At 39.1% G+C, this 27,989-nt stretch overlaps 1 protein-coding gene across 1 annotated transcript; it reads right to left on the bottom strand.

Annotated features, from left to right (window-relative positions):
* Window positions 1-52: 52 nt before the first annotated feature.
* On the bottom strand, window positions 53-8,064 carry Vip (vasoactive intestinal peptide). The gene is made up of 7 exons (XM_006978083.4): window positions 7,919-8,064; window positions 6,565-6,681; window positions 4,692-4,814; window positions 3,920-4,024; window positions 3,445-3,576; window positions 2,561-2,642; window positions 53-868 (listed from the first exon to the last, which is right to left on the bottom strand). The coding sequence occupies exons 2-6, from the start codon at window positions 6,669-6,671 to the stop codon at window positions 2,597-2,599; spliced, it is 513 nt and encodes a 170-aa protein (XP_006978145.1). The 5' UTR covers window positions 6,672-6,681; window positions 7,919-8,064; the 3' UTR covers window positions 53-868; window positions 2,561-2,596.
* Between the last annotated feature and the right edge of the window lie 19,925 nt (window positions 8,065-27,989).

Raw genomic sequence — 27,989 nt, 5'->3', positions numbered from 1 at the left:
AGAGGAGGTACCATTGTATCCTTCAAAGAATCAGAACTAGAAAACACATGTGCAATGATAACCAAAGATCTTTATTCCTGTCTTTAATTTCATACAATCACATTGGAAAAATAGTTGTGTCTACAAATGTACTTTCAGCAAAGGAAGCCAACAAGACAAAATATTATTGTGAGTGATTATGGATAAAGTATTTATCACTGGAAATCAAGTACTCCATTCAGCTTCTAATTCACAGACCCATAAGACAAGCCAAAAGGGGAAAGCTCCAGATCTGAAGCCAGGCTTTTCTTAACTGAAGCAGATCTGAAGAAACCTGTAGGGACTGCAAATCCTGGTTGGAGAGCCTAATTGATGAAAGATGGAGTCCCTATCACTGTGGAAATACAATTCTGAAAATCCTTTTTACAAGTATTTTTTTTAAATCCTTCTTTTTGTTATTCCCCTTAGATATTTTGCTTTATTTCACACATCATCCTATCTGCTTAACATTCAGACTTAGTCACACTGATTATCTGTTCTTCTTTTTTGAATAGATAACTACATGCTATAAATAAACACATCAATTTTCCTCTATTACTACCCTTGCAGAAAGCTCCAGATAAGTGGAATTAATCTAGAGTCCACTTATCATTAAATATATTTTCCTTAGAAATAATATATAGCATATGAAATTACAAGCCTTTTATGAGCTAAAGATGAACTTCAGAGTGCTCAAATAATATTTACAATGTAAACATCACAGTTATTACATAAAGGAAATCACAATATTCACAACACACTTTATTTGGTTTTGCTATGGAAGTTGTTTTCTTGAATTAGATATGTAGAACTCATAATGTAATCGCTTGGTTGTTTTCCTTCAAGAATTCTGAAAAGAGAAAGAATTGGTGCTTTAAATATAAACAGTTTGAAAATTTGTGTTCGTTTCATTCACTCATTTAGCAAACCCCAATGTCTCCTTACTCCTCGCCAACAGTCTCTGCTGAGACTGTGCCTGGCAGAGTCAAGAAAGAACTTTCCAGAACACTGACTGTCACAAAGGAACTGGAGGGTGAAGAGGATCTCTACTTAATCATTAATAATGAAGCACTGGTAATTTTCACAAATGGACTGCCCGCAGGAGGACCCACGGCACCTATTCAAAGCCATCCTTCCATAATATCAATGGTCTCTTGTAAATGACCTTACACTTTTAAAGGAGTCTGCCTTTATATTTTTGTGTCTGACACATTTGTTATCTGACAGAGAAATATTCACCATAAAAAACAATATTATTTCTTTTGGTGTTGAGCATGAAACCCAAGGCTTTTGTGCAGGCCAGGCAAGTGCTCTACCACTAAGTGAGACTCTAAGCTTAGCTTTTATTCTTGAACCATGGAGTAAGTTCTTGGAAATGTCTGCATATGATAGCATTGTTATGGCTAGCTTCTGACCCTATGCTTCCTTCAGAGATAAAGGAATAATTAATGTAATCGATGGAACAAAGTACCCAGGCAAGTGATTTCTGAAGACTTGTTTGCTCCTGATAGCCCTCTTAAAATCTTAGAGGACCACATCAGAAACTAAGGTGTGGCTGGATTACCTTTAGGCCAAACACAGGGCAAGCTATTTTCCTATACTTAGGCAAGGCTGGAACTTTCAGGTTCTACAAACCAAGTTCTACTGTGGCCAGCCACTCCCCTCTGTTTTATATCTTTTCTTGGTTCTTGGTTACTTCCATGTTAAGTGGTTGTAACAGATATAGCCCACAGAACTGTGACCATCTCTCCAGAGCCCGTTAGAGAAAAGTGTGCTGACGTTTGACACAGTGATAGGACATACTTTTGCCATTTGCCAAATATTGTGAGTAGGTTCAGATGAAAAAACGAAATTATTAATGCTTAAATAGCTCACAAAATAATATATCATGGATCCATATTTATATAAAAGCAATTGTGAATAACAGCCCATATTGCTTCACCAAAGGGGAAAAAATAGTGCTTTTTTTCTTTTCAAAAATATTCCATGATGAATGCTGCTAGAGCTTTGTGCTTCTCCTCCTCACTTCACAGATCAAACTTTGACCTTCATTCCATGAAGGCTATGTTTAAAGTACTATAATTCATCCCAGAATGCCTTGAATCACCATACTGTGATATTTCTCCACACTTAACTGAAGACCTAGCAGACATTCATGTGACTAAATCTTAAATAAATAAAAGCACATGACTTGAGTTGTCTCAAAACTAAGTCATTTTCCCTCACGAGTATGAGTCAGGATCCTGTGTGTTTTAATTTCAATTCACATGTGTGATAAAGGTGAATAGACAAGAAGGTCCCTTGCAGAGACCAAACTCCTTATGGTGACTAGTGCATTTGTCATGATAACAACAGTGCATGTATCACCTGAAGGTGTTCACTGGGGTGGGATCTGTCTCAGGTAGAGGTGTTATATGGACTGGATAATATCTCCAGGTAGAAGGATGTTTATCCCTAGGATGTCTTTGCCTACTGGCTTCTTCCTACATCTATTCTTCACGGCAGCTATGAGAATCCAGGAACAATCCATAGGCACACTCACCTCTGATCTTCAGCTCCGCTCAGAGGAGTCTTTCCATCATTTTTCTAGCTCTTCGGGGAAGTCTGGAGAATCTCCCTCACTGCTACAGACCAGAAGGAAAATGCATGTGTTAAAATTCTCAGCTGAGGAAGTTTCCAAAGGAACAATTATAACACCATGACTAGGTAATTATCTATGCTCTGCAAGACACACTGGGGATGAACAGATCTCTGCAGCTAGTGATTGCCCATGAATTGTTCCAAGACCTTAGTGTCTAAAATAAGCCTTATGGAATTATCATTTAGTGGGCAACGAGGATACTCTTGTCTGATTTCACCCAAACAGAATTATGCTTAACACTCACCATGTGCTCAAAGACAACTGGAGTGAGAAGCAAGAACACTCTACCCCTATCACAGTGTCCAATATTTACACACAATAGAGACACACGCTTTTAGAACTGGAAAACACAGACAAATCGTGGTTAAATGTGATAAAATAGGGTTGTTGGATACCAATATGATAGAGTTCTCCTGCTTGCCAAACTTGCTAATTGTACTTTCCATGTTTTAAAAGTGAACACTGATTCCTGCTCCCTGATTCAAAATAGCCATTATTTTAAACCCTGTTGACATGTAAATTCAAATGCAGTAATCTTTAAAAGTAGGAGTGTCCAGGTTAGTATTCCCAGAGATACTGCTTTCTAATGGCTTTGGATTAACATTGATGTGCCAGTAATTTAAACGTTGGCAGGGAAGTCTGATATCAGACCGAGTTGAGAATGAGTGAACAGTTGGCACAAAGCAGACAGCGTGAGGTAGAAAGGAGGGAGAGATCTCCAAACAGAGCTTGAAATTTGAAGGTCATTTACACATTTTCCCTTCATCAAAAAATTTTCCCCTTACCTCCTCTTTCCATTCAGAATGGAGTTCAAGTATTTCTTTACAGCCATTTGCTTTCTAAGGCGGGTGTAGTTATCCGTGAAGACTGCATCCGAGTGTCGTTTGATTGGCATGGGGTCTTCTGCGATGTTACTGCTAAAAAGAAAAAAAGTGAGGAAAAAAAGTAAAGATGTCAATAGGAAGTAGGAGGTGGATCAATGCTCTGTGTTTTTTTTTCTGCTAAGTTTAGCTCAATTTGACTAGCTTATAAATGTTTGCTACTTAAGAAAAATATGTTTAGAGTCAATAAGTACCAAAGATTCTTATTTTGACGTGTGTGTGTGTGTGTGCTGTTTTGTGTAATAATATGCATTATTTTCTCTAAATAATTTGAACATTATCAAAGAGTTGTCAGCCTTGAGCAAGGAAAATAACATTGAAGAAAGAGAAATAGAATTGGAGATGGAGCACTTGTTAAAAAATAGTAAGTCTTCTTTACCCGATTCGTTTTCCAATGAGGGACTCCAGGTATTTTTTGGCAGAAATCTGACCCAAGAGCCTACTGTAGTCACTGGTGAAAACTCCATCAGCATGCCTGGCATTTCTAAAGCAAGGAAGCAAACATCATGATTGCTTGAGTCTCCTGCAGAAACATCCTAGCTTTTGGAATAGCAAAGAAATCTGCAAGCTGCTTACAGAACTGCTCACTAAAACTTAAGACAAAATTTTTGCTTTAAATTTTATTTATTGTTTCTATATGTCTATATAGGTTTTTTTTGATGCTACCTTAAATAAAAATACATGCAATGGAAAAATACATTAATTTGGCCAAACTCACCAGTATTCTGTATTTTAATTATTCTTTTCCACCACAAATAATAGGGAACAAATCTCTTGCAGTAGAGAAGACCTTAGTATGTCCACCAGTGAATTTTGTAAGCACACGAAGAACCTTGCTTATACTTTGCCTTCAGGGTGACATCTTTTGGTCTGCTCTGAAGCATTGCTCTACATAAGCAGTTGTGTAAGTGAACAGCACCTTTGGATATCTTGACCCTTTGTATCTGTTCCCTCATGGAATCCAAATTGCTGCAGTTTGACCTAGCATTTGCCTAATCTGAGCTATTGAAATGATGCTCAAAGGCTGTAAGTGAGTTTATGTCAATCAGGCTGAGCAGAGTCATGGAAAGCTATCCCTTGGTAAGATAAAACTAGAACATTTAATCTTTTCAAACGTGTTTCCTAAATAAGATAAACAAGAGTTAACTTACCTGGATACATCATAATAAGGTGTGTCATTTTCCGCTAAGGCGTTCTGCAAGATGTCAGAGTCTGCTTTTAATGAGACTTGATCAGGGTCACTTGCTCCTTCAAGTTGCACCCTGTCATCCAACCTATTAAGGTAAAACACACTAGAAATGAAATACTGTCCTTTCCTAGAAGGTGATGTTTATGGTCCTGGAACTATTTGGAACAGGAGAACAAAGTATTGGGGCATATCATCCATTGGCCAAATAAGAATGGGATAATTTGACTCCATAGTCTCCATGTTTAATGAAGATATAAGTTGTAGTTTTGTGTGAGCTCACAAAAATGATGTCATTCAAGTTCGATAAGCTTGCTAAACCAGACATAATTTCTACTTAATTCAATTCTAGCCAAGTTGTAAGCAAAGTGCACTGCATCTCTGTACCTACGTCCATTTGTGAAGTGGCGTTATCAGGTAGAAAGAGTTATACGGAATATAAACATGCAAAAAAGCTAGTATTCAATATGAAAACTGACACTTATTCATATAAGGGACGATATTTAGTACCAAATTCAGCACAGGAGTAGTGTGCTGCTTTTCTCTCTCTAGTTCCCTGATGTGTACCACAAAGCTTTATGTCAACACAATGTATTTCTCCTTATTGATCAAGAGATCTCCACATTTGTGAGTGGTTATTACACTACAGTAAATTTAATGAGTCCCTCTACTTCTTCATATTACATGTGCTGGCACATTCTGATTAGAAATGTGTTATGCTATACTACAAAATAAGAAATATCTTTATGACATATAGAATATAACCTCTTTGTGGATGCATGTGTATTTTTAATACCAGTACTACTTTAAAAGTGTGTGTGTGTGTGTGTGTGTGTGTGTGTGTGTGTGTGTGTGTGTGTTCAATGTTAGGCTAAACCTCCAAACAGTTTCAGCTCTCGGGCACTTTTGTATCTCTGGGTGGTGATGTAGCAGACAGTAAAAAGTACTCATTCGTAGCCTGGGACTGGGCAGTCAGTGTGAGTTTCAGCATTCCTGTGGCTGTTCATCTGCTGAGATATGGGCACTGGTACTCTAGTTGTCAAAGCGTGATGGGGGCTGCGTGGTGTTTTAAGCAATTTTACAGAGAACATTAGCTGAGAGACTATTCACTATCCTGAACATCAGAAAGGACAAATCACCAAAATGATGATCATTGTGATTCTGTAGATCAGAAAGGTCAAGCATGACTTGACTGTTAACATAAATCTATTTTACCTTAGGTTAAATTGAGTTATAGGATGCTTTATGAATGTGAAGCATGGACTTCAACATATCAAACAGTAAAACTAAGAATTTTTGGTTCAAATAGAGAATACTATGAGGATTGTAGCTTAGTACATATATTTCCTCATGATCTGTAATATTGGCAAGGTGATTTTTCCTAGACCTATTTCTGCCCAACAAAATTTCATGTGTGTATATCTCATTAATGAACTATTAATCTTATAATCATTTTAATAAAAGTATTTAAATGAACAGCTATTTTTCTACCAGAAACAGAACTGACCTGAGATGAAAAAACAGGACTTTATTTGTTTTCTAACACTAGTTTGGAAATGGGATCCATCTGGTGAGCAAACTGATGTATTTTATGTACTGAAGATAGATTCTGGAGCCCAGAACAAGTTTTTTTTTTTTTTTTTTTTTTTTTTTTTTTTTTTTTTTAGTTTGGTTGGAAATGAATTTGCTTAGCACTATAATCAAAGTATTGAGATAAATAATATGCAGTTTAAAAATGCAGCACTCTCCAAAAATGACATATGGGAAATCTCATTTAGATACAGAGGGAGTGCCTGCCTGTCTAAATTGAGAGTGCACTTTCCCAGAATGAAACTTACCTCACAGAAGAAGGTGGTCCGAAGAGGGGCCAGGCCAGTGACTGAGAGAACAGCACACTGAAGAGCATCAGGAATGCCAAGAACTGGGGCTTGCTTCTGGCTTCCATCTCAGTGCCTCTGGAAAGAGAAAGAACCCTGGCTTTCTGAGCCATGCTTGGCAACATTCTGAGGGTCTAGCAATACTTCTAAGGGCTCTTACCGAATTGAGAAAACTGAATCACTTCATCTTCAGAAAAGTACCAAACTTATTGACATAAGTTTACTTTTAAAAATACAGATTTCCCTTGGGTTAAGACATTTGAATACAAACTAAGTTGCCTTTTGTCTTTCCCTCAGCAGACACTCAGTCAACTTTAGTGCCTATTCAAAACTACGCTCTGCTGGGCTGGAGATAACTCACTCCAGGCTTAGTGTTATGATAACACAGTGTAATATCCAAGCTTGGTATCTTTTCTGGTGAAGAAAACAACTTCAAGGAATTTGTTAGATTTTTTTTCCCCTTTAAACTTTAGTGTCTAATTGCTATAAAACTGGAGTGTTACCCACTTAATGATTTCTAGTAAATTGTATTTGCAAGTTTGCATGTTCATATGTACATATATGGATATAAAGTATAGATCTGCAATTATTAAGGCAAAAATCTTGTATACATATTATAGTTAAATTCTTATTTTCCCTGCACTTATTTTAGATATCACTGAGAACTTATTTCTTTAAGCCAAGACTTAAGCAAATGAATCAAGGATGAAAGATAATGCCCTCAGAGTCACTTGGCATTAGTACAAGTCCCCCCCATATATATATGTGTGTGTGTATATATCTATAGAGCCTATGAATCTTGCATTTGATCCATTCATATATTGTATTTCTAAACACTTTCTAGCTAACATACAGGTGTTCACGAATTCTGTATCTTGATAACTATAAAAGTCACAGCATTTGAAATTTAAATGATGAAGAATGTTGAGTCCCCTCCAGGTCTAATGAACATGAGATCAGAAAGAAAGGCACTTTAAACATAAGTTGGAAACTTCAAAAACAAAGGCACCAACTGAACCCTTTGATCAGAACTCCACACACCAGCAAACTCATCTTACTTCACATTAAAAGAGGCAATAGATAGCAAAGGGTTAAGCGGGGCTAAGAATCTGCTGAACAGATGGGTTTCTAAGAGAGAAATTGAGGCATTTCTGTCTTTATCGAGTGGCTCATCATTATTATTTTATATTCCTATTGCAAAAGATGAACACTGTAAAATTCTTTTTAAGAGAGAAAAATTTCAAAACAAACAAAACCCTCCTATACAAAGTCTCAAAGGCAGAGAGGAAAAGAAGAAGGGAAAGATTTTACTTACCCTTGGCTATTTCCTTCAGGCAGGGCTGTCTTTGGGGAGAGTGGGAGCTGTCTAGGGTTCTGAAGTCCTGGACGGGAGAAGGCTCCACCAGTCTGCCCCTGGTCCTGGGGAATGGATGGCTGTTGCCAGCTAGTGCTCTGCACTCCAACCTGACCAGCATTTCAAAGTCCCTCATTTTATAGGGCTTGTGCTTAGGGCTGAGCAATCAGAAGGCTGCCCGAAAGACGTCACAGTGGTGATCCCATGGGATGAACAGGTCTTGAAGTTCTTATTAAATTGTCATCATGCCTGATTTATATACATTTATAGCAAACCAGTTCAAGAGAGAGGAAATGCACTTAAAAAAAAAAAAAAAAACTAAACAAAACAAAAAGTGCCAAGCCGGATGTGCAATGCTTTAAGCTTTACTTAGTTGTAATGAATTAAAGGATGATTATAATATCATAGCCTAGGGCCTCAGGGATTCCTTAGAAATAAGGATTTCTTGTAAAAAATAAAATAAAACAAAAAATGTAGAAAACAAACACATGTGTTTGTTATGCTTATAGTATAATTCTTTTTTTTTCATGAAATGTCAGTTCCCTTACTACCTTTTTATCTTTATGCTGTTCAGAATCAATGTCTTCTTGAAATATATTTTTATTTTAAAAGCAACCACAAATGATTTTGTATCTTTCTGTTATAACATTTCCTTTATGTTGAAGCTAGTCCTCAGGGAAAGTTCTATGAAGTCATTAAGATGGGATAATATGCTCACCATTGTTTAAGCAATGACATTATCACTCTTCCATGCTTTGTATAAATATTGTAATTCCCCCTGCCTTTCTTCACATCTTATATCAAACGTTCCAAAGATAAATAATGATCAGACGGTACACTCCAGGGATCGAGTTTTTCTTTCTCTTCAAAGGTATCCTCCTCATTTTATGTTTTTGCATAATGCTGTTTCCCACGCTGCCCTCAAAATTCACCCTACTTCAGAATTTTAACATCTTTGACTCAATCATTTTACATAAAGGTGATTTCAAAAGCTCAGTTGGTTTGAAACCTTTGTAGAGTGCTGTGATGAATGCTTAATTTCGTTTTGTTGACTTTTGCACCCAAAGTAGCCCGACATACATTTAATTGGGACTTATGTCAAAATGCAGCTACCCTAGGAGTGCCACAGAAAACATAGACAGTGTCTATCTGTGGCTTGGGAAAGAGGGCTAGGGGTGGGAGGAGGGGGAATCTGTGGATAGTATGTGGAGTGAGTAGAAAATTTTGTAATAAAGAAAAATGAAAGAAAAAAAGTCCTGGTGTGTGCACTCTATTACATTCCTTTTGTATTTCCTTGGGGAAATACATCCCTCAATCTCCTTTACTTTCTTCTGCTCTGAGATTTTAGCATCTCTTGCTGCACTCAAGGCTGACTGATGCAGTGAGAGTTGTCTTGCTTGGCTTAATCACATTTTCTAATCCAGTTACAAGAAAAATTAAATGAATTAAATTTCAAAATGTCTGGAATTTTGTTTTCCAGTTGACAGCTCTGACTTAAGCCAGAGTTCCTGTGGCTTAATTCCAGGAAATCTTTTTTTTCTTTTTTAACCAATTGTTACAAACTAGAGGTTAAAATGGTTCTCATATGGAATTTTTTATTCTGAGCTCATTGTCACCAAATCCTCAGCCAAACAATTTCATTTCAAAGCTGCACCAGCAAAATAAATAGATTAGGGATCACGGAGGAATCGATCCTGAGCGATAAGCAGAAAGATGACCTCAAGATTGCTCACCACTTGGTCTAAGAAGTATTCAGGAAGAGTAACTGTGATATATTTCTGCAATAATAAAGACAGTTTCTCCCATCATCACAATGAAACAAGATAATAAAGAGAATTTAATTTTCTTACCTATGGAGGAAAATAGACTAAATAGCGAGCAAGAAGTAGTTTTGGCTGTGAATTTAGACAGGGCATAAAAATCATTTCAAATAGAATCACAGCACCACCTGCAGTTCAAAGTCTTAACTCAATAGATTTTACAAAAATGTGTTTCTTTCCATTTTGTTTTCTTTTGTTTAAAGAAGTGTGTGTGTGTGTGTGTGTGTGTGTGTGTGTGTGTGTGTGTGTAACCAGAGCTCCATTGAACAGCTAATGTAGAGACATTTTTCTTATTTAACCATAAGGAAAAAAATCACTATATTGAATTTGTCATGAATAGTCTATTATTATAAAACCCAAGGGAAGAGGGGGGAAATAAATCGATTATTTAACTCTGTCTCTACTTTTGAATACCTCCTTTTCCCCATGGCCTTGTCAAAAGCTTTCCCTACTTAAGAATTCTCAGCAAAGCTGTTATTTGTTACATAGAAAATCCTCATTCATCTGTACAGTGAAGGCAATATATTCCTTTTACCAACAAGCTGATGCCTACAGTAGGTTTTTTGCATCATCCCTGTGTTTAGCAATGACTATGGGATTGGAATCCAGGCCTTGCACCCTTGAGGGCACATCTTTCCAGTAAGAGCTGGCCCGATTCTGTAACGATTGTCACCAGCACTCTTGATGCTAGCATGTCAGGTAAACAAGTAGCTTGTGGAGATTCAGCATCTCCTCTCCCACTTCTTACCAAAGGAACCAAAAGCAATGTCAAAGCACTCTATAAGCTAAAGGGAGGTCACGTGGAAGGGAATCTAAGGCTAAGGTAGAAATCCAAATTCACCCTCATTTGCTTTCTGCAAACCTGAGCACTGCTGTCACCAGGGGCAATGAGAGCCTTCCTGTGGTCTAATGCCTGTGTCTGGGATACCTGTGGCTGTGAGGTTACCTGCACTCAACCCCAGTTCTAAGACCTTATCACCTTGTCACCAAAGGAAGTCAGAGGGGAGAAGCCTACATCTGGAGTCAAATAGACTCACCTCTTTGCCTTTTACGTCTCTCAAGTTGAGAGGGGCATTTCCATCCCTAAAAGATCAAAAACATAAAAGTACTCTGGACACATAAAAATTATACACAATTTAAATGTCCATGTTCCCATATTGTTGACTGGAACAGGGAAATGCTGGTCATGTACATACATGCTGTGGCTTCTTCCGAACGACAACACCTGAAACCCTCAAATCCTAATGTCTCCTCTGAGCTTTCATTAAATAAAGCTTCTCAGGACTGGATAGATCACTCCGTGGTAATAAAAAGCACTGGCTGCTCTTCCCTAGGGTCCAGGTTCAGTTCCCAGTACCTACATGACAGTTCAAAACTTTCTGTGACTCCAGCTCCAGGAGACCCAAGGCCCTCTACTGGCCTCTGCCACATTGCATGCATTTGGCACATAGACATATGCATAAAATAAAAGAAATAAATATTTTTAAAAGTGCTTATCAACCTCTAGCTTAGGACTTCGTGTTTAAAAAAATATTTATAAACCATATCTTAATATCCTTCATTACTAAAGTTTAAATAATTAAGTTGTATTATAACTTGGATGTATGCATGCATATATCTTTATATGTATAATATCTAGTATATCATGTTAAAAGAAATATAAAATATGTACACAAAGTATACTTCATATGAGAATGTGTTCCTATACTTGTAATCCCCCTTTGTTTTTAATTGTATCATTGTGATGTGTTGACACATGTGTGTGTTAATGCTTTGGCATGTGTATGTACTGTGTAACCTTCAAGTCAAGGCCAGCCGATAGCATTCAGTATTTATTATTTCTCTATGGTGAAGACATTCAAAGCAACTGCTTTTTAATATTTTCTGCCTGTCATTTCCAGGAACGTGGATAAAACTGTAGGTTATTATGTGAAGTGAAACAAGCCAGGCGCACACAGGAAGACAGGAGCCACATGATCTCATGCACATGAGACACCTAAGAGCTGATGTCATGGAAGTTAATAAGGATTGTTACCCGAGAAATAGGGAAGGCTTGTGTGTGTGTGTGTGTGTGTGTGTGTGTGTGTGTGAGAGAGAGAGAGAGAGAGAGAGAGAGAGAGAGAGAGAGAGAGAGAGAGAGAGAGAGAGAAAGGTTGGCCACTGGGTGCTAAGATACAATTGAGAAGGCCTGTATTTAGCAAGGTTTAGCTGAGGAGGGAGCCCCCACCCTGAATGTGGGCAGCACCATCCCATGGTCGATGGCCCTGGGCTGAGGGAAAAAGGAAAATGAGCTGAGTAGCAGCATTCATCTCTCTGCTTACTGAGTGCTGATGAAATGTGCTCAGCTGTCTCGTGGTTAGGCTGCCATGCTTCCCCGCCATGATGGATGCCGAGACAAAATAAACCTGAAGTTGATTATTGTTGAGTATTTGGTCACAGAGGTGAGAAAAGTAACTAATTCCATTAATTTGAAGCAGCTGGACCAATGGTGATTTCAGGGACATGATTGGGAACAACCTCTCCCTTCACTCTGAAATGTCATGATCCACCCTACTCACCAATGCTGGGAATCTTACAAAGATTACTCGTTTTAGAATCCCCTTGCTTTAACATACTTGTCCATTTCTGTGCTAGGAATTCTGTGAACTGTTCCTATATTGCTAAAGTTGTTTATCATAAATATTTCTCAAAATAGATTTGCGAAAATAGGAAGCTGTAGAGAAATCACCACCTCATAAAGTTCAGAGATGTAGTCGTGTGGGTTAAAGAAAAAAAGTTTAATTAAAAAAAACTTGATTATCTTCACAATGATGTCACTGGTCCTATATGTCTGTGCACTCCCTGCCCACATCCTGAGTAGCCAGTCTTTAACTCAGTGGTCTCCCAGACTCACCAATGGAGAAAATGGGAAACGATAATTTCTAATGTTCAGCTTGAAACTTCTACAGTCTATTTGGTTAAGTGGATGATTGGACAAGAATATCTGCTGGGCATATTCTTATGGGCTCTGCACCACTGCACCCATTCTGCACAGAAGAAATGGATAGCACAACAATACCTCTATGCTCTAAATCTGGTGGGAAGTGTTGTTCAGGGTGAGTACTAGACACGTAATCTCCTAAATTCAGAGCTGAACAGTGGAGGGCAGCATGGCTTCACTTTGTCTGGATTCCATAAGACACAGCGAACACTTAGCAATGAGCAGCAAAGAGAAGACACCTCATGGAATGTCAGAGCTTGACATCTGAAATTGATGGCATCTGCACATCAGTAACTAGGCTCACATTTTCTGTGAAAACAGAAAGTGTGAGCCAATGCTTTGGTACTGCAGGAGCTGTGAATATTTACCTTGCTACTTGGTAGGAGATAGGGGGAGCTTTCCAGGATTCTGTATTACACATAGTATCAAAACCAGCTTAAAGGATGCTGAAGCCTGGTTACAGAGCTGTGTCCTGGAGGGAAGACCGGTGGAAGAATGGAGACTGCCCTTGCCACCGACAGCCATGTGTTCCGGTTCACTTTTGTCAATTCTACCCAATCTCCAGTATGGACATCACCATCTTCCTTAGACAAATCTTCAAAACGTTCTGCATAGAAGTATGGGAAAAGGTCATCTAAGCTCCTAGCAAGATGTCAGATTGATGAGCAATTGATTTTTGAAATCTGTGGTTGAAAACATGAATACATTTGAAGCCAATTCAGGCCCTTGCTGTCACCCACATTCCTTCAGGAAAGGAGGCTGGATTCACTGCTGACAGATGTCCAGAGGAAAGGTCAGTATGCTGGCAGAAGCTCCACACCAGATTATTACTGGGGAATTTGCCAGACACAGAACAGCTCTAGGGAAGGAGACCCAAGGCAAACACAATGTGCACCTTTCCCCAGCTCCTAGTTTCGGCCTTAAGGAAAGAAACTGAATATCTAGGAAGCAGGAGATGTAGCTGATTGACCAAACCATTCCTTCTTAATCCCCATTCTAATATTCTGCATCTGAATCATTTCATGGCATTTCACAGTCTAGGAGACCAATATCCTCATTCTAATTCATAAAACCATAGTTTTCAGCTAGAGAAAGATTTAAGATACAACTGTTCTGAGAAATTATAGCAACTCCATATCCAAAAGAGGCAGGTGATCTCACATGAGGAAAAACTGGGGTGTTCTGTTTCCCTCTATGGAATCTTCTAATTAAGAACCAACTGACCAGAGAACATGCTGTAGAGACAGAAGTGATAGGGACAGTGGGGGACAGGGTATGGCCACTTTGCTGCTTGACCACTGGTATAGTTTTCCTGTGCCCCTCCCAGAAGATGTGGTCTAATAAGTAGAACTCTTGAAGTCTGGAACTGGTGGGTGGAAGGGGGATCCACCCCTTGAAGAATCACTGGTCTTCGTCCCTACAAAATGACTTCTGTTTGGAAATCTGGCTAAGGACAAGGAGTTTTCTTCCACCTGGGAACACCCTGGGTGTTCTAGTCAACTAGTCACATTTTTTATTGGTGGTCTCTTTTCGACTCTTATTTAGTAAGTAGGCAAATATAGTAGCCACATCCTGAGATAGGAATGGGATATAGGGACTCAGATACTTGGGGGATGGTGGTCTGCCTCTCTACGGGGTATAGTACAGACAGCACCAGCAGTACAGTCTCAAAGCAACAGAAATCTGGAAAGGGAGGCCCAAAGCACACCACTTGGAGCTTAAACTGCAAATTGCAGGACAGACTCAACAGCAGGGACTGTGTTTTACCACTGCTATCCTGTCATAATTTTCTAGACTGTTAGAAATGGCTAAGGAAGCATTGCATATGCCTGCTGGTAGAACATAATGAATGCTATACAACACTGCCTAGTTTCTTCTACTGCTTTATAACTAACTGGAGTGTTGGGAGTGATGGTGGCTTATCTTGACATTGTTTAAGTCATATGGGAAACAAGAATCAACTTCTTCAAGGGCATGTTTGTTCACCCACATAGTAGTAGTCCCCTTATAATGATTGGCCAGTGTGGAATATGATTCATAACCAAGGTGCCTCAGCTTGGAACAACTCTGGAAAGTCAACCTAGGTCCAGAATTCCCCATGGCATGAGCCAAGGTCTTTAAACAACTACATGTGGTTAGGTTTCTCCTCTAGCCAATCTGGCTTTTTTTGCTACCAGAAGGGGCTTGTGTGTTCATTACTGTCCTGGCTAGCTTTAGCTGTCAACTTGACACAATGTAGAATCATCTGAGCAGAGAGCTTTGATTGAGGAATTGTGTTGATTTTGGACTGTTGTGTTGGTGTGTGTGTGTGTGTGTGTGTGTGTGTGTGTGTGTGTATAGTGTGTGTGTTGATAGTAGGAGAGCCTAGCTCACAGTAGGTGGCACCATCCCCAGGCAAATAGTCCCAAACAGTATAAATATGGCCACTGAGCAGGAGCTGACCTGTAAGCCAGCTAGCAGGCAGCAGTCTCCATGCCTTGTTCTGTACTCCTCTGATAGGAAATAGTTCACTGGTCAGAGGTAATGCTTGTGTGGCTTAAAGCAAGTCTGTCTTCATGTTCTGCCTTGGTATTCTTTTTGGTGACCTGGAACTGTAGTAAGACGATAATACCCCTTCCTCCCTTATGCTGATTTTTGGCATGGCTTTATCACAGCAACAGAATGAAACCAGAACAACCTTCCTCCCAGAAAACGGCCTGCATTAGACCTTCACCTTGGAGCCTCTCTGGCATCTTGACCTAAATTGTTACCAGTTCCTTCATCAGAACACCCACTGTGATGGTTAAGTCCACCGGAAACTTGACTACATTTGGAATTACCTAGGAAACATCTGTAGGTTGTGTCTGTGAGGGTGTCCCTGATAGTATGAACGGAGACATACTCCGAGTGTGGCCAGCACTGTCCCCTGGACGGAGGCCCTTAACTAATGGAAGCAGAGAGGAAGGAAAAAGAGAGAACAAGCCTCACAGCAGCATTCATCTCGCTCTGCTTCCTGGTGGTGCACAGAATGTGACCAGGCATCTCACATTCCCGCTACCATGCTCTCTTCTCCTTGATGGACTGTACTATCAAACCGTGAGCCAAAATACACCCAATCCTTCCTTCAGCTGCTTTTGTTGGGAATCTAGTCACAGCAGTGAGAAAAGGCACTAACGTGCATTCTTACCACCTTTGGTCGGAAGTCTAATGCCTTAAAGAAACACAAAATTTGCTAAATTAGGTGTGGGGCGTTTACCCACCACCCCCACAGTTCCCCAGAGTTTTCTTGAGTGTGAGCAGCAGGAAATATTAGATAGAAGGAATTATTGTGGAGAATATTGCGGAGACAAACAGATAGAAAATAAAGGATAGCCTCGAGAGGGCCTGGAACCTATTCCAACGGGCCCCCGACTGTGTCTGCCCCAGGGTTTTTATAGAGACGCCAAGGGGTGGGGCAAAAGACCTCCTCCCCCAGCACAGCCAAGTGCAGACCATCTCAGACACCTGCATTCAGGCCCGTGGTCCTGATCATCCTCTATGCGGACCTGCTGGGTAAAGCTACGAGGAACCCGAGAACGGGCTCCCACAATTAGGAATAGCAATGGGGTCTTGGTTTCATTACACTTATTGGGAGGAAGGCGTGGAAAGGAGGGAAGATGTTGATTCAGCTCCTGTGTCCACGTGAGCCGAGTGACTACAGAGGCCGGGAGACAGCGACAGTTAATCAGCACAGGTGAAGGGCACTGCTGTCTGTTGATTTGAGGGAAGCAGAGGTGGCAAAGAAAGTCCCCATTATCCAAGTAAGATAACCAGATTTCCACTTCACCATCTGGCAGGGAGGCGACTCTTTGTCTGCTTTTGTACAAAGGCCAAATATGATGGACACAATCATTAGTATATGCAAAGGGTTATTATATTAGTGAGGCACTATTGCATTTTTGAAAAGGAGCGAGAACCGTGCTTATACAGATGGTTGAAAACACGAAGGTAAAATTTATCTAGGAATTATAGCACTCTGGGGGGGGCATCAATTTAAGAAATCAAAATTATAAGCTATTTATTCTTGAGGTTAATTTGGAAAAATATGAGCAATATATACAAATTCTAAGACTACTTGAACATGTGTCCTATGTTTGACCCAGAAATTTCATTTCCAGAAATTTTGCCTGATTAATTTATGAGCCTAATTAATTATGAATCTAAATAATTGTGAACGAAATTTAATTTCCTATACAAAATGATGGCTTTGTGGCAGAATATGGAAATCACCTAAGCTTTAGAAGTTAGCTCAAATTAAGAAGGTCACCCGGCACTCCATTCAAGGAAGGAGGTACCCTAACTCCAGATCATCACCTCTCTTTCCACTTCTCCAAGTTTAATCCCCCAGTCTCATCCCTAGCTCTGTAGCAGACAACCTACCAGGGCCTTCCCTTCCTCTCTGCTCCCATCTCTAGTGGATCTCACAGATCTTTCCCTCCAAACTTCCTTCTCCCAACTCATTGCTTTATCAACAAAACTGAAAACCTCCTGTAAGGCAAAGGATAGCATCATTTGGACAAATTGGCAACCTACAGAATGGGAAAAGATTTGTACCAACTCCACATTTGATTGAGGGCTAATATGCAGAATATATAAAGAACACACACAAAAATAGATATCAAGAAAACAAATAACCCAGTTAAAAACAGGGGTGTGTATCTAAACAGAGAATTCTCCAAAGAGGAAACTCAGATGACTGAGAAAAACTCAAAGAAATGTTCAACATCCTTAGCCGTCAGATAAATGCAAATCAAAACTACTTTGAGATTTCATCTTACACCTGTCAGAATGGCTAAAATCAATAAAACAAATGACAGCTCATGCTGGCAATAATGTGGAGTAAGGGCGAATGCTCATCCATTGCTGGTGGGAGTGCAAACTTGTACAGGCACTATGGAAATCAGTGTGGAGTTTCCTCAGAAAGATGGGAATCCATCTACCTCATGATCCAGCTAGACCACTCTTAGGCATATACACGAAAGATGCTTCATTATGCCACAGATATACTCACTCAACAATGTTCAGAAATCAGAAACAATGTAGCTGTCCCTCAACAGAAGAATAGGTAGCTAAAGAAAATATGGTATGCTCCAGGACAGCCAGAGCTGTTACACAGAGAAACCCTGTCTCAAAAAACAAAGCAAAACAAACAAAAAACAATAATGAAAAAAAAACATGATACACTTACACAATGGAGTATTACTCAGCTGTTAAAAAGAAATAAAACCACAGAATTCATAGATAAATGGATGGAACTTTAAAAACAAATAATCCTGAGTGAAGTAACCCAGACCAGAAAGACAAATACGGTATATATTCACTTATATATGGATATTAACCAAGTGAATGATAACCAGGCTACAATCTACAGAACCAAGGAGGTTAGGTATAGAATAAGGGACTAGTGAGGGCAGATACATCTCCTTGAGAAAGAGAAATAGGATAGATAGATATGGATAGATGGAGACAGCTGGAATGGGAGGATCATGTGTGACAGGGAGGGGAGGGGGGGACAGGGGAGGAAATATGCAGAGAAAAAGCTAAAATTAAGGGCCATATGAGAGGTAGGTTGGAAACTTGATATGATAGAAACTTTCTAAAAATATACATAGATGGAGTCAAGCTAATGAAATGGCCAAATAGTGAGAGAAACAGAGCCCCATCTGTACATCCTTTGTCACCAGATGAAGCTTCCAGTGCCAGGATTGGGTTGCATTTAATTGAGTTGTTGGCCAAAAGGTCCCATAGGAATCCCCAAGCAACCCAGGCTGTTGCCAAGACTGTAGGCTGATCTCTGCCAATCGACAGCAAAGCCTCATTGCTGAAGACCATGCCCACACAATGCCTTGAACGTGGGGAAATCCACCGGGAACCTACTTAGAGCTTTCACCCCTGTGTTCTGGTGTCTTTGATACAGGACCATGCTTGGCAGGCTACCAAAAGAGAAATGCAAACACCAAGATGCCCACAAACCCTTTGATCTACAATGGTTTGCTGCCTGCAAGATATGCTAAGGTAACGGTGGCACAAAGCTTGTTGGTAGTAACCAACCGCTAAATGATTTCATTGAAGGCCTACTTCATGAAAAGGGACACTACCTGACACTGCTCTGGTGACCAAGAACCTGAGACTAGATAGCCCAGGCATCCATGGTGAAGCCAAATACTACCATTCTTTAAAAGAAAAGCAAGAAAGAAAAAAGGAAAAAAGAAAAGTAAAAAGTAGCAATAAAATGACTCCTAATGACATTGTGCTATACTCATAGATCAGTGCCTTGCTCAGCCATCATCAGAGAAGCTTCCTCCTGCAGCAGATGGGAACAAATCCAGAGACCCACAGCCAGGTAATAACCAGAGAGGGACCTTAGAACACTCAGCCCTAAATGAGATGTCTCTACATCTTACACACCCCTCCCTTAGTGATCAGGGAGCCTTACTGAAGAGGGGACAGTAAGGATCTAACAGCCAGAGGGGATGGAGGACACCAACAAAGCCCTCTAAATCAGCAGGATCAACACACATACGAACTCACAGCGACTGAAGCAGCATGCACAGGGCCTGCATGTAATAATAATAATACCTAAAGAAGGAGAGGCATAAAGTTGAGAGAAAGTGGGAATATGGGAGGAGTTGGAAAAGGAGTATGGGATAAAAAGTTTGTAAATACAGCACTTACATATGGAATTCTCATTAAATTAAATTCATATGAAAAAAAAGCATTTGCTTCTCTTACAAACAAGACTTGGGTTCTATTCCCAGCACTCACACAGGAGCTCACAACCCCCTATAACTCAGGCCCTGGGGGTTCTGGCTTCTGTGGATTAGGCATGGAAAACCATAATGAGGATCTATTATGTGAGAAAAAAATCTACTTTTAAGAAAGAAACAGCTTACTTGTTCTGTTCCCTACCTGATCCCTAGCCTCCACTACAGTATCTACCATGCATCATGTGGTCTGATTTGCAATCTGCAAGTAGTTATTTTACTTACATTTAGCAAAGTAAGTTATGGTATATGTGTATAGAGAGTTTTATATATATACAAAACCTTGCATAAGCACACATGAATGTCATAATAGTAATTACCTGTGGGTACTGGTCATTATTTCTCCTTACTATGCTGTCCTATGTTTTAAAGTATCTCTGTTTTAAAAATACTTAATTTTTAAAAATTTTATGCTGTGCCTATATGTATGCATGTGGACCACATGCATGCAATATCCACAGAAGCCAGAACCCCCAGGGCCTGAGTTATTGGGGGTTGTGAGCTCCTGTGTGAGTGCTGGGAATAGAACCCAAGTCTTGTTTGTAAGAGAAGCAAATGCTTTTTTTTCATATGAATTTAATTTAATGAGAATTCCATATGTAAGTGCTGTATTTACAAACTTTTTATCCCCTACTCCTCTTCCAACTCCTCCCATATTCCCACTTTCTCTCAACTTTATGCCTCTCCTTCTTTAGGTATTATTATTATTACATCTCTACTTCTGCATGTATAAATATGATCTGTTGAGTCCATTTTTCATTGTTATATGTATATGTGTTTAGGTATGACCGCTTGAGATTGGATAACTAATCAGGGGCTCGTCTCTAGAGTAGACTGATTCTCCTTCTCTTAGTAGTTTTGGTTGGCTGTTGCTCTTCATCTAGAGATGGGGCCCCATGAGAATTCCCACATCTGTGTGGGCATGTCAACTGGTGGTGTCATTGTGTGGGTCTTTAAGTGACCATCTTGTTTAGATTTCAAGGGAGTAACTCCTCATCAGAGATAGAAGATTAATGTGTAGCAGATTTACTAGTCCTCTCATTCTTAAAATCGTTGAGCCCTATGTGTAGGGGTTGTGTCACAGAATTATCAACTGGGCTGGGCACCACATGGTCACTTCTTCTCTACATTTTGACTAGTTGTGGCTTTCTGTAATGGTCTTCTTCCTCTGCAAAAGAAAGCTCTTTTTAATGAGAGGTGAGAGCTACACTCATCTGTGGGTATGAGGATAAGTGTTTAGAATGCAGTTAGGAATTACACTGATTTAGGAAAACAGAGGTAGTATGTTTTCCTCTAAGATCCATAATTCCACTAGCACTGAGCGGTTGACTAGATTTTCAGTGCCAGACATGATTTACATTTTACAGAGGCAAGCCTTAAGCTAAATGAAACAGCTGTTGGTTACTACCAAGATATGAACACCACTATTGTACCTATAGGTTTATCTCTCTGTGATGGTTGTTGTTGTGGTTCATAGGTGTCACAGCTGGCTAGGACTGTTAATTTCTTCCCTTGCTTGACATTTTAAACATCTCCCTCTAGTCCTATGAAAGCTAATCCCCAGGGAAAAAGATATCATGAACTTTGGACATAAGACTTGAACAATTCAAGGTGGCACTGTTCCAAAGCCTCTTCCCTAAGGATAATTGCTTCATGATGCCTTCCCTTTGCAGGGCAATTTATCTGTTAATTGTGATTTGAAGTGGAAAAGGTAAGAATTTGAAAACTTCAGAACATACAATGTTCACTTGAAAGCAGAGCCTTGCCTGTAGAATCTAAGTCTTTGGCTGAGAATAAGTAGGCATTTTAGACATCATAATTCAAAGTCAGAATTCCTCAGTCAGTTACTTACCAAGATGGCAGTCAGTGCTGGAGCTGGAGCTGTTTCTTCGTTTTTTGGAGAAGCTTCAAGTTAATGTGGCAGGCAATGTATTTACTTAGCATTTCACAGGAGTTTGAGGCTTTTTTGCTCTTATTCCACACACTTCCATTTCCAGTTCCCATATGCATTAATCATGGCAAGTAGGATGCAGCCAGGGTCTTCTTATAACTTCTCTTTCAGGTATATTTAAGTCCTACCACTTTATGTCAGGTGAATGGCTAGCTTCTTAAGGTGATAAAAACATAGAAGGTATTGTTTCATGAAGCCAAAGCAGGGAAAATGTCCCTAAATTATTTTAACTGCAAATATTTTATCTTATTATTAGAATCATCTAGAGGTTCTAGAGCATATAAATTATTCAACAAATAGTAAATAATTATATAATAGGATAAATAATTGTAATAAAACTATTAAACAAGGATGATCACTAACTGAATAAACAACAACAACAAAAACCCTACATATAAGCCGGGCGGTGGTGGCGCACGCCTTTAATCCCAGCACTCGGGAGGCAGAGGCAGGCAGATCTCTGTGAGTTCGAGGCCAGCCTGGACTACCAAGTGAGTCCCAGGAAAGGCGCAAAGCTACACAAAGAAACACTGTCTTGAAAAACCAAAAAATAAAAAAAATAAAAATAAATAAATAAATAGATAAATTAATTAATTAATTAAAAAAAACCTACATATATCCACAAAAGCTACATTTTAGCTGCAAAGCTGGTCCAAGGCTGGAGCCAGAGACTTGTCCATTCTTGTCCATTTGTTCAGCTCCCTGTCTTAAGGAAGTAGGGTAAAGGTAAAGGTGAGCGGGTAGCTTATTTCAATAGAAAGTTCTAGGAAAGAGAAAATATATTTTTGGGTGGTGTTCTTAAAACTTCATTCTATTGATATCTTTGAAAATTAAGTCTGCATTTCTACAGTCATTCTACTTAAAATGTGTTTATGGCTAAAGGCAAAAGCACATGCACAAACTGTAGTGTGTGACTAAACTGGTATAAAATTTTATGTAGAAATGCTAGTTTTTCAAAGTATAAATAGCACTTAGCCTTCACTTCCATTCAACTGAAAATGATTCCCTGGGGTGGAGAGTTGGCTCAGCAGTTAAGAGCACTGGCTGCTCTTCCAGAGGACCTGGGTTTGATTCCTAGCACCCACAGGGTTGCTCACAACTGATGTTTCTCTAGCTCCTCCTCTGGCCTCTGCAGGTATTGCATGCATGGGATGCATAGACAAGCATGAAGGCAAACACCCACACATACAAAATACATTAAGAAAGAGTAAAAGTTATTTCCTCTGGGAGGAGTTAATAACTTACAACAACTAAATTACAGTGTCCTGTATAGTAGAGCAACTTCAGAATGAACTATGCATTTACTTCAAAGTAACACATAAAAAAAGCATGCATTATTTCATAGAAGCAGACCTATTTTATTCCTTTCTGCTTATTTCATTTTTTGGCTTTTTATTTTGTATCGTGGTTATTCTTATTATAAAAAGATCCCATTGTTAGCTTACCTAAGATTGTCTGAACCAAATGCAAGTAAAGAATTTTTAATATTGTGTGTGTGTGTGTGTGTGTGTGTGTGTGTGTGTGTGTGTGTGTTTTGTGCATGCATGGATGAGGATGAGAATATATGTGTGCAGTGTGAGGGTGCTTGCCCATGCAGGTCCTCATATGGAGGGCAGCAGGTAATGTCAGGTGGTCTTTTCTTGTTCAATTCTCCCTTCTATTTATGAGTCTGCATCTCTTACCCAACCTGAAGCTCATTCTTTCCGATAGACTGACTAGCCAATGAGCATCCAAGATCTGACTGTCTCTACCCCAGTGCTGGTATTATAGGCACATGCTGCTGTGCCAGGCTGTTATGTGGGTTTGGGGGATCCAAGTTTAGGTCCTTGTGTTTGTACAGTGACCCACTGTGTACTTGACCCACTGAAATATCTTCCCAGCTCAGGAAAGAAAATTTTAAATAGAAAATGAGGATATTTTGGAACTTCACTTGACGTACATAATCTCTTAGCCTGCTTTCATTACAAGGAAGGGAATAATTATAACCGAGTTAAAAGGACTCATAGAAAGTCTTTGTTTTTGTTTTTTTTTAATTTTCACTACTTATTCTAATGGTCAAGAATTCTGGAAAGAAAGAAATTGGGACATGGGATTAGACACCATCCTCAGACCACAAACCAAGAGATTAGATTTAATTTTCACCAAAATAAAGAGTTACATACAAATAAATGAAACCACACAACATAGTTCAAATCTTTTTACACTATCTTTATAACATTGAAAATCTGTACAACATCTGTGAAGGAAGTTATGACTCCATTTGAACACACACTTAAATTTTCTGTCTATCTATAAACAATACACTTAAAGGGAGAATGACTTGGGAAATCCTTGACAAAAACTGGCAAAATATTAACATTTTCCTACTCTCAAGTATTTGTACAATTACTAATGCCTCTTAAGTGCCTTAAAAGAACTAAGAAACAGGAATAGACCCACCAAAAAATAATCAGCAAAAACAGTAAAACGTTTTCCATCACACAGGCATAGATGACAGAGACAAAGTGGGACGACAAGAAGGCTGGCAACTCAAAAGGCCACAGTTTGAATTTCTTCTGACTTTATTGTATCGTCTTCAATTTCATCGTTACCTTATGTTATGGCTTGAATGGGAATGTCCCCCACAGGCTTACGTGGCTGCACACTTGGTTCCACGTTGGTGATGCTGCTTAGGGAGGCTTAAGAAGCACAGCCTTGCTGAAGGAAGTATGTCACTGTGCGGTAGACTTTGGGAGTTTAAGATCTTGCCCGACTCCCAAGTTTGCTCTCTCTGCTTCATGCTCATGGTTCAAGATATGAACACTCATCATCCAGTTCCTGCAGCCATGCCTGCCTGGTATCTGCTGCCTGCTGCCACACATACTTACTATAGCAGACGTGTATTGCTCTGGAACTGTAAGCCAAATAACCCTTCGTTTTATAATTCACCTTGGTCATGATGTTTTGCCATAGCAACAAAAGAATAGCTACATTAATTTGTCCATTCTTTGCCAACAATATGGTATATAAGTCTAGATGGAAATCACTGAAAATGGCATGGCTGGGCTGCAGCTATGGCTCGGTGGTCAAGTGCAGATGTCTAACATATGCAAATCTCTGGGTTCTATCCTCGGGACTTGTAAATACATATTCATAATTTAATATGATGAACCTGACTCTAGAACATGATACCAAAGAAATAATGAAGCACCCTTTTAAAACATCTTAATGCTAAAAAGTGCTCAGCATAGCCTTATCTTCACTAGTGAAAAGCCAGATGTATTTTGTGATACACTCATATATAATGGCTTGCACTCTCCAGCCAAGGAAAACTGTCTACTGCTAGTTTCTTTTTGATGTTTCTAAGAGTAAGTGGAAAGAAAAAAATACCACTATCATTTTTATTATTTTTGAAAGTGTCCCAACCTATAAAAAATGATAAAAAGTAAAATGCAAATGTTAAAAGCAGTGACAGCTTCAAAGAGATATCATTCACTATCTATAAAGACAAGGTTAAAATTAATTTTTCTTGGCTGTATTTTCCCTTACTAAATTATGCTATCTTATGTATATTAATTAAAAATTATGAACCTCTAATAAACAGTAGCCATACTTGCTAATCTTTGTGTGTTATTTGTTGGGTTTTAAGAACTTAATATATACTCTGAGACATTAGTGAGGATTGTTTGGTAAGAAACAGCTCTGTTATGTAAGTGTGAATAACTCCATTTTAAGCAAAGAAGAAACCTCAGCTTAACTGGCATGCTCACTCAGCTGGTGAGTGCAAGAAACAATACATGGAAGGTAGAAAGTCTCCTGGTGACTCATGAATTTGGGAGCTTGTCAAGGAATTTCCAAAGATTCATTGGAAAGACAAAAAAATCAAAATATTAATGGAAAAGGATAAAAATATTTAATATGACTACTTCCACCTTTTGTGTTTCCATTTATAATTGTTGAAATGCACCAATTGTCAAAAGTAAGTTTTTTTAAAGCGTATAGCTATCTTTCCGTTGCATTTAGGCAAATCCGTCCATGCATTTACACTATGTCTATAATTATCTCTAGTGTTTAAATAATGTTTCATTGTGTTGATTCAGCTGTCATTATCCTCTGTTATTTTTATTGAGCTAGGGTCTTAAAATGGTGAACCTTAGACAAAAACATGTACTGTACTGTCTCCAGAATTTAGGTATTTCTAGGAGAAATCAGTGGAGGTGTTTTTCTTTCAAGAAAACTTGTTCTTTAGTGCTTCAATATTCTAAATGACACAGAAGTAGTATTTCTGCTATATTTCTTTTATAGTAAGTGGAAATAGAATATTCTTTTGCAGACACATAGAGTAGGTACTAAAACCACACTGTCTTAGTTTGAATCCCTGATCTGCCTTTACAGATACTGTTAAAGCTGAGAGCCGAATGTGTATAGATACAGTTCTGTAGAGAGTGAGAACATAGTTCGACTCTTTTTCTTAATACACAAATATCTACTAAATCTCAAATTATACACAAACGTTAAGCAATGCACTTTCTTTTTTGAAGTGGAAAGAGAGTCCATGAAAAGACATTTTTAACATAGATCTTAAGCACAGAGGTTAATAGAACAACAGGCATTCAAGGACAGAGTTAGAGACACCCAGACATGGGTGTCAGCTTCTCAAGGTAGACTTGTACTTCATCGTCTATACAACAACTGCAGGCAGGATTCAGGTGATTTTTGAAGTTATCATCCTCGTGGAGTTATTAAGAAATTTAAATGAGATCATTGGTTAGTTCTTGAGCTACAGCTGAGAGCACAGGGATGTAGGAAGTTAGGATATCTTCACTGTCAACCATGGATAACAGTCTTTTTTGTCAGATTCCCTGAAACTATCCAGGAGAGAAGTGAGATCGTATCCATTCAGAGTTTAAGCCTGGTTTGTTGCGATCTTAGCATTCTTTATAAAAAAAATTTTAATTAAAGCAATTCTATCATTTCCCCCTTCTCTTTACACTCTCTAAGCTTTCCCAGGTCCCTTCCCTCCGAAATACTCCCATGCCCTGCAACCCTTTCTCAAACTGATGGCCTCTTTTTCTTTGATTATTATTGTTGCACACACACACACACACACACACACACACACACACACACACACTATGTGTGCTGAGTCCTTTTAGTGTTGCTTCTGTGTATATGACTTTTAGATATTAGATAACCAGTTGGAGGCTCGTCCTTGAGAAGGATTAATTCTCTCTCTCTCTCTCTCTCTCTCTCTCTCTCTCTCTCAGCAGTCACTAGGTGCCTGTAGTTCTTTGCCTAGGGGTGGAACCCTGTGAGATTACTTCCTTCTAAATTAGAATGTCTATTAGTATTGGCATTGCCTGGGTCTTTTTTAGGCAGCCATATTGTTAGGAAGTATCATGGATGTCGCTTCTCTGCCATTCCTAGGAGACACAATCTCACAGCAGTTTTTCCTCTAATTCTTATATTTATGATCTAGCTGAGATTTTAGGAAACTTCTAGCCTCTCCGGAAAGAAAACTTTTAATTGACTTAGAGCTAATAATCTCATTCGGTATGGTATCTCGTTCATTTACCGAGGACTACATCTAGTGAGCAATTTGTCTTAGCGTGTCCCAGGAAATTGCATTGCTCAAAGCCAGACAGTTTGTGGATGATTTATTCTACTCTCTCTTTTACCATGTTCAAGATGGCCGTTGGTTATGCCTGCTTTAAAATTACTCACATAAAGCTTACTAACATGTGACATGGTATATACCTGAACTCTCTGAAATTTCATTTGAAACACACTTTATATTATTTCCCATGAAGATCTGTATCTCTCCTGTGACTACACCTTATGCTTACTTTCAAGTATAATGAAGCAGAGTTGCTTCCCAATTAGTCTTACATCAACATGTCAGCTTTCCTAAGAGGAGATCAGATCTATTGTGGCTAACAGATGCTTAGAGTGTTTGCTTTAATTTTTATGGTGACATCCAGAAAGTTCTTTGGTATGAGGAAACAGTGCAAACTCAAAGCTGATTTTTATACACACTTGGGAAAAGTTCCTTTTTAAAAAAAGATATCCAGGGAGGATGTGTAACCTCATCATGTCACTTTACCTCTGTGAAGCAGGTTTTCTGAAGGCTGAGAAAACACAACCATGCCGACAAACACTCACTAATGGACACACACTGAAGGATCCCCACACTGCTCTCAGCTAACTTCCCTTAGGTTGTTGAGTCTACTGAAGAATTCTGGAAATCTCTTTTATGACCACTGGTGTGCTGCAGACCTCAATGCAAAGGTACTGTTTGCTTCAATGTGATTATTTTCAAGTACTCTTCATGATGATTGCTACTGCCATAACCCCCACCCCCACCCCCTGCTGCAGATTCTCTGAGGAAATTCCTTAGCATTCTGTTATTACAGCAAAGAAGGTCTCTTTATGATAAACTTCAGTTACTGAGAACTCACTGCTCTCTTAAATGAAAGTTTTGGCTTTGCCTCGTGACAGCTGTGACGTATCTGTTCTATCT

Source organism: Peromyscus maniculatus, chromosome 16 (genome assembly GCF_049852395.1).
Source record: "Peromyscus maniculatus bairdii isolate BWxNUB_F1_BW_parent chromosome 16, HU_Pman_BW_mat_3.1, whole genome shotgun sequence".
Lineage (NCBI taxonomy): Eukaryota > Metazoa > Chordata > Mammalia > Rodentia > Cricetidae > Peromyscus > Peromyscus maniculatus.
Note: the sequence above shows the minus strand (reverse complement) of the source record. Positions and strands in the feature narration are given on the sequence as shown.

Coding starts and splice junctions, on each gene's coding strand:
- Vip (XM_006978083.4), bottom strand. CDS start 6,671: ATGGAAGCCAGAAGCAAGCCCCAGTTCTTGGCATTCCTGATGCTCTTC. Junction 4,815..6,564: donor GGACCACCTTCTTCTGTGAG/GTAAGTTTCATT, acceptor TTACCTTAATAG/GTTGGATGACAGGGTGCAAC. Junction 4,025..4,691: donor CCTTATTATGATGTATCCAG/GTAAGTTAACTC, acceptor TCCTTGCTTTAG/AAATGCCAGGCATGCTGATG.